The sequence below is a fragment of the Panthera uncia genome, chromosome E1, assembly GCF_023721935.1.
Source record: "Panthera uncia isolate 11264 chromosome E1, Puncia_PCG_1.0, whole genome shotgun sequence".
NCBI lineage: Eukaryota > Metazoa > Chordata > Mammalia > Carnivora > Felidae > Panthera > Panthera uncia.
The window spans coordinates 1080445-1087288 of NC_064814.1; the positions used below are offsets into that span (position 1 = coordinate 1080445).

Consider the following 6844-nt stretch of genomic DNA (forward strand, 5'->3'; position numbering starts at 1 on the left):
GGGGGTTCTTTCCAGGGGAGTCCCATGGGGGGTGTTCCTCCCTGGGGAGGGTCCTTCCTTTTGGGGGGAGTCCTTCCCAGGAGGTCCTGTCCTTGGGAGGATCTTGTCCTCCAAGAGGTTTTTCCCAGGCGGTCCTGTCCTCGGGACCCTTCCTGGGGAGGGGTCCTTCCTGAGGGCCTTGGGCAGCAGAGGACTATGGCAAACTCACACCATCCGTTGTCACAGCTTCATCCCCTACTGCTCCAGCGATGTCTGGAGTGGGGCTTCGTCCAAGTCTGAGAAGAGTGAGTCCCTTGCTGTAACTTCTGTTCTCTGCCCCGAAGGACACGGCAGGAAGGACAGGGCCCCTGTTTTGTAACTCCTTCTAATCCTCTGACCGTGTGTCCCGGGATGCCTGCCCCAAGCACCCACTGCCTGTTGTCCAGGGCTGGCTTGGCCCCTTCGGAGGTCCTCACTCCTGCGTGTCCCCTGGGGGGGGAGGGGCCCCATCTCTCACGCACCTGACAACCTCCCTTCAGTTCACCTCAGCCCCTGACCCTATCCCCCGGAAGGACCTCCAGACCCCCAGCTAGAATTCTTCCTCCTTCCAACCTGGCGCTGGGAGGCCTTGCTCCTGTCCGGGCCCCCCGTTGAAGCCACGGTCCTCCTCCTTGCAGACGAGTATGCCTTCATGGGTGCCCTCATCATCCAGGAGGTGGTCCGAGAGCTCTTGGGCAAAGGGCTGAGCGGGGCCAAGGTGCTGCTGCTGGCAGGGAGCAGGTGGGCCAGGCAGGGCGGGGGCCTGTGTGTGCAGGGGGTGTGGCGGGATTAGAGGTGTGGAGGGCAAGGAGGGGCCGAGCCTTGGGCTCCAGGGAGCTCACGCCTCCCCAGGCCTGGGAGGGCACCTAGGAGGGTCTGTGTTACTGGAGCGTCGCAGGGGTTCCGCTCCACAGTGCTGTGTAGCTGGAAGCTTTCCGGAGGATGCTTCTGGACTCCGAGGTTGCTGGATGCCAGGGAAGCCTTGGATGACGGTGGCCTAGGTAGTCGGTTAGGGGCTAGCTGTGGACCGGTGTACCTTCTCCAAGGCCTGGGGTCCCTGCAAGCGGGATCACGCCTGGTGGCTGCACCCCTGCAGGCATGCAGGGCCCCGAGGACATCGGTAGAATACCTGAGGGGGTCTGAGGCCACATGTTTTGTCTTCGTTTTCAGATAAGGAAACCGAGTCAGAGACAGAGGAAGGGAGAGAGGAGGGGGAGGAAGCGGGTGACCTGCCACTTAGCTCAGTGTCGGGAGCTCTGCCAGCCCCTCCTGTGCCTCCGTGACCCCCAAAGGCCTGTGGGTCTTGCACACGAATATGGAACACGGAGCGTGTTGGCAGCTGGGAAGCATCAGGATCCCGGCCCCTTCTCGGGCCTAGGCTGGGGCAGGGCGGGCTCGGGGGAGGCGAGCGCCCCACCGCGGCCACCCGGCCTCACGTACTGCGTCCTCCCCAGCGCGGGGGGCACGGGGGTGCTGCTGAACGTGGACCGCGTGGCCGAGCAGCTGGAGGAGCTGGGCTACCCGGCCATCCAGGTGCGGGGCCTGGCTGATTCGGGCTGGTTCCTGGACAACAAGCAGTACCGCCGAACCGACTGCGTCGACACCGTCACGTGCGCGCCCACGGAGGCCATACGCCGCGGCATCAGGTGCCAGACCCGGGGGTGCCTCCTGGGCTCGCCGGCTCGGGGGCGGAGGGCCTGGGGCGGGGCTGCGGGGGGGGGGGGGGGGCGGGGGGGGGGGGGGGCGGGGCGGGGCTGCCTGACCCCCAGCCCTGGCGCAGGTACTGGAACGGGGTGGTCCCGGAGCGCTGTCGGCACCAGTTCAAGGACGGCGAGGAGTGGAACTGCTTCTTTGGCTACAAAGTCTACCCGACCCTGCGCTGTGAGGGGCCGGCTGCGGGCGGGACTCGCGGGGCAGGGTGGGGAGCAGGGGGTGTGGGTCTAGGCTTCCTCCAGCCTGGAGTCTAGAGCTGGGTGCAGAGACCGCAGGCCACCCACATGGGGGCGGGGGAACTGAGCCGTCCAGGTTTGCCTGGGACTTGCCTGGTCTCAGCACTGAAAGTGCACTCGGTCCCAGGCCGACCAGGACAGTGGGTCACCCTGTCCACAGTCACAGTTAGGAATGTGCTTGGCAGCTGAATCCTAGTGCCGCCCTCGGTGGGCCTCGGCCGTCCCTCCTCAGTCCCCCACTTGAAGGGACACCACCACCAAGTTGTGGTCACAGTGCACACCCTGGGAGCCAGGCCAAGGTTGGTGGGGGAGGTAACAAGGTACTTCTTCAGACAAGCACACTGTGAGGGGGCCGGTAGCCAGCACTCCAAGGGCCCGTGAGCCTGCCGTGGAGCTGGCTGGACCTCAGCGGCCCTTAGCCCGGGGTGGAGGGTAGAGTGTCGAGGCAAGGCCCAGCTGAGCTGTGCCCCCCAGGCCCCGTGTTCGTGGTGCAGTGGCTGTTTGATGAGGCCCAGCTGACTGTGGACAACGTGCATCTCACGGGACAGCCGGTGCAGGAGGGCCAGTGGCTGTACATCCAGAACCTGGGCCGCGAGCTTCGAAACACGCTCAAGGATGTGCCGTGAGTGTCCTGCCCACCCCACCCCACCCCACTCCCGCCCCTCTAGGTAGGCGGTAAACCATTTGACGTAAAGATAGCGGCCTCACAGATGGCAAAACAGGAAGCGACCTTGCGAGCAGGGGTATTGCCCAGTGCTGAACAGAAATGAGCTTCTGACCCCTGAAAAGACGTGGAGGAAACGTAAACGCACGTAACCAAGAGAAGGAAGCCAGTCCGAGAAAGGCCACATAGCGTATGATTCCAACTCTGTGACATCCCAGAAAAGGCAGAACTGCGGGGTCCGTAAAAAGCTCATTCGGTACCAAGGACGGAGTTGGGAAAAGGGGGAGGGATGCACAGACACAGAGGATTCCTAGGACAGTGAGACTACTCAGTGTGAGACCGTGATATGGACACACGTCAGCATCCATTTGTGCAAACCCTTACGATGTCCAGCACGAGAGTGCACCGTGGCTCTGGACTCTGGCGATAGCTGTGTGTCACTGAAGGTTCGTCAGTTGTGACGGACACGCCATCTGGTGGGGGATGCTGATAATGGGGGAGGCTGTAGGTGTGGGGGCAGGGGGTGTGTGAGAAATCTCCATACCTTCCACTCAATTTTAATGTGAACCTAGAGGGGCGCCTGGGTGGCTCAGTCGGTTAAGCGGCCGACTTCAGCTCAGGTCACGATCTCGCGGTCCGTGAGTTCGAGCCCCGCGTCGGGCTCTGGGCTGACGGCTCAGAGCCAGGAGCCTGCTTCTGATTCTGTGTCTCCATCTCTCTGCCCCTCCCCCGTTCATGCTCTGTCTCTCTCTGTCTCAAAAATAAATAAACGTTAAAAAAAAAAAATTTAATGTGAATCTAGAAATGAAGCCTATTAAACAAACAAACAGCAAAATATTCACCTGTCCGGGTCAGCATCCCACCATGGCCCAGGGGGCCGTGCCTGGAAGGGGTGGACTCTGTGCCGGGTTTGGAGGCAGAAAGAGACAAGGGTTTGTAGGGGAGCCCATGGGTTGGTGGGGACAAGGCCTGGTCCAGAGCAGTAGGTACAGGAAGGAGGTGGGAGCCAGAGAGAGGTGCCCAGGGGGGTGGGCTGGAGCGTCAGGACCTGTGGGCACCGGGGTGGGAAGATGCTGGAGGTGCTCTCTGTGAGCTGACTGTCTGCTCCCCAACAGGGCCAGCTTCGCCCCCGCCTGCCTCTCCCACGAGATCATCATCCGAAGGTCAGTGTCCCCATGCCCTGGATAGATCGCATCCCTGGCTCTCGCTCCAAACGTCCACAGCCCCACCCCCCACCTGGCCGCCACCTGCCTTCTCTGGCTCTGCATGAAGGGCTTCTGTCTCGGGCTTCCGATGCCGCTTACACAACCGGCTGTGTGGCAAGAATTCAGAGTCAGCCCGCCTCCGGTGGTAGCAATGCCGAGCGAGCCCCACCTGGATTTCTGTCTGCAGCCACTGGACGGACGTCCAGGTGAAGGGGACCTCGCTGCCGCGGGCGCTGCACTGCTGGGACAGAAGCCTGCACGACAGCCACAAGGCCGGCAAAGCCCCCCTGAAGGGCTGCCCCGTCCACCTGGTGGACAGCTGCCCCTGGCCCCACTGCAACCCCTCCTGCCCCACCATCCGGGACCAGTTCACGGGGCAGGAGATGAACGTGGCCCAGTTCCTCATGCACATGGGCTTTGACGTGCAGACCGTGGCGCAGCAGCAGGGCCTGGAGCCCAGTAAACTGCTGGGGATGCTGAGCAGCGGCAGCTAGGGGTCCCGCCCCGGGAGCTGGCACTGAGGGCCGGCCGCCGCCACGGGCTCCCCACCCCAGGGCCACCTGCCTGGCCTCTCCTGCCCCTCCTAGGACAGACAGGGCCCTGGCCATCCTCCCAGCAGCCTTCGCTGCCCCTCTACCACTGCCTTGGGAGGGGGGGACCCAGCCAGGGGAGACCGTGGACCTGCCCTCCAGCCCCAGCCCTGCCTCCCGCCTGCCCTCGCTGGGGAGCCCGAGGCGCCGGGTTCCAGCCCGCTGGCCCAGCCCCAGCCTCAGCCTCTCCTGGCCTTTTGTATTATTTTATAAAATGACTTTTTTATTACTTTAATTTTTTAAAAAAGGAAAATAAGAAATATATGATTAATGATATTGTTTTGTAACATATTTTTTTTAAATAATGAAAAAAAAAGACAACAAAAGAGCCTCCCCCTGCAGGCGTGTTTATTTGAATGGGCACTTTGCCCGTTTCACACCCCCTCCCCCATCCCCAGGGCAGCAGGGGTACTGGGGGCGGGGGCCATAGGGAGCCCTGACCTCTGACCCCTTCGTGGGGGGCACGGACCCCACCTCGTCAGCTGTTCGTCCACTCAGCAAATACCAGTCATGGGCACAGCACAGGTGAGACTCCAACATGGCAATCACAGCTCCCATGTCTCTGTTTTCCCGTCCGGGGACGTTCACACGGCGCGCACCGAGGCCACTCAGAGTGCTTGGCGGGGCACCTGCCCCTTAGGCAACACACCACCCCCAGCAATCTCATTTCCAAACTGTCTCACCCCGGAAAAACACTCCCTATCCAGCTAAAGCGTTCTTAAAAGCTTGCACTGCATTATTGGTTCTTATGAGGTCACCCGTGCACACGCCAGGATGCAGATTCCCGGGCAGAACCCGCTGGGCCCAGCCCCCACCCTGCCTCCCAGAACACAGGGGTAGTCTTCCCGTGGGTGGTCCCGGGGACCCTGCACCCCAGCAAACGCACGCACGCACACCGTCTGTTGTGGCCTCTGTTTTCACCACACACCGTGTCTGAGGCCCACAGAGCTGTGTACCAGTGGTGTTCCTGTCGCCTCGGGCTGGACGACAGACGTCACCTCGCGCGCGGGGCGGGGGGGGGGGGGGCAAAGAGCCCAGAGGGCTTACTGAGGGGAGCCGGGCACTCCCTGCTTCGGGCACCCCAGCATACCTGCATGGTGACAACCACCCCCCCCACCGCCCCAGCTGCCCTCAAGTATTACAAGCCCAAGTGACAGATGAAGGAATTGAGGCCCGGAGAGGCCGCCTCTGTGACAGAGGGAGGATCCCTGCCAGGCAGCCCGGGCTCTGCACCCACCACCCGTGTCAGGAGCCCAGACCTGTTCCCAGAACAGGAGGATCTCAGAGGCCCGGCGCCCTCTGGCCCAGCAAGGTCGGGGGCCGTGCCCTGGGGTCTGGCTAGCTCTGCCAACACATCAGGGCCACCGTGGGGCGGAGAGGGATCGGGGCAGAACCCGAGGGCCCGTGTCATCTGCCGAGCAGCGCCGCGGCCCCTCCCAGCCCACCTTGGGCCCGCTCATCACCAACGTTGGCTTCCCCAGGTGGCGCTGAGCGGCCCACCTGGGGTCTCCAGGGACCGCGGCCCCATGGTCCTCTGTGGGAACCCATGCGGTCCCAAGGGCAAAGGAGACAGTGAGCTCAGGGATCGGGTGGGCAAGGGCTGTAGACGAAAGAAGGGGAATCCAGGGGGGACTGTTGGCTCGGGGGAGCGGCCCTTCCTCAGGCTCCCCGTGGATGGGGGACTCCCGGTGGGAGAGGGGGCTGGGAGGGGCCAACAGGGGGGGCTTCACTGGAAGGGGCCACAATCAAGCTGGACAGGGGACTCGAGCGGCGCCGTCTAAACCCCAACTCTTTGTGCAGAGAAGAGCGGGGGGCGGCAACATCGGCACCATCGGACAGATGTCCGAGGAGGGCTGGGGGGTGAGCAGGCAGCTCCTCGGATGCGCTGTGCACCTTTGAACGTCATACCTGTGGGTTATACCCAACGGGATTTCTGTCACCAAATGAACAAACCCTTCTCCACGCGTTCCCAACAAGGAAGAAGAGAGAGAGGAGACCTACCACCGGCCTAGTGGCCTGTCCGGACTGTGCTTCACTGCCGGACCAGTGACAAAACGAGCCCAGGACACTCAAGGACTGTGGGGCGGCCAAACCTCAGTACTCAGCAAGTGACACGCAGCGCTCTCCACACAGAGTTCTCGGCTTTTCTAGAAATGGTGCTGCTTTTACTCTCCCATGGGAACAAAAATGCTCAGGACATACTTTAAATACAGGGGGGTTGGGGGCTCCTGGCTGGCTCAGTCGATAGATCACACGACTGACTCTTGATGTCAGGGTTGTGAGTTCAAGCCCCGCATTGGGTGTGGAGCCTACTTAAAAAAAAAAAAAAAAAAAAGACCAGGGGCGCCTGGGGGGCTCATTCGGTTGAGCATCCGATTCTTGAATAACCTGTGGTCCATCCAAACGATAGACAATTAC

At 62.1% G+C, this 6844-nt stretch overlaps 1 protein-coding gene across 1 annotated transcript in view; it reads left to right on the forward strand.

Moving 5' to 3' along the window:
• NOTUM (notum, palmitoleoyl-protein carboxylesterase) overlaps window positions 1–4747 on the forward strand; it is a 7079-nt gene extending 2332 nt beyond the window's left edge. The window contains exons 5-11 of the mRNA XM_049635458.1: window positions 226–284; window positions 657–759; window positions 1473–1664; window positions 1799–1899; window positions 2442–2589; window positions 3747–3794; window positions 4024–4747. Of these exons, the coding sequence (XP_049491415.1) occupies window positions 226–284; window positions 657–759; window positions 1473–1664; window positions 1799–1899; window positions 2442–2589; window positions 3747–3794; window positions 4024–4330 (958 nt within the window). The 3' untranslated portion in view covers window positions 4331–4747. The remainder of the gene's footprint in view (window positions 1–225; window positions 285–656; window positions 760–1472; window positions 1665–1798; window positions 1900–2441; window positions 2590–3746; window positions 3795–4023) is intronic.
• The last annotated feature ends 2097 nt before the right edge of the window (window positions 4748–6844 follow it).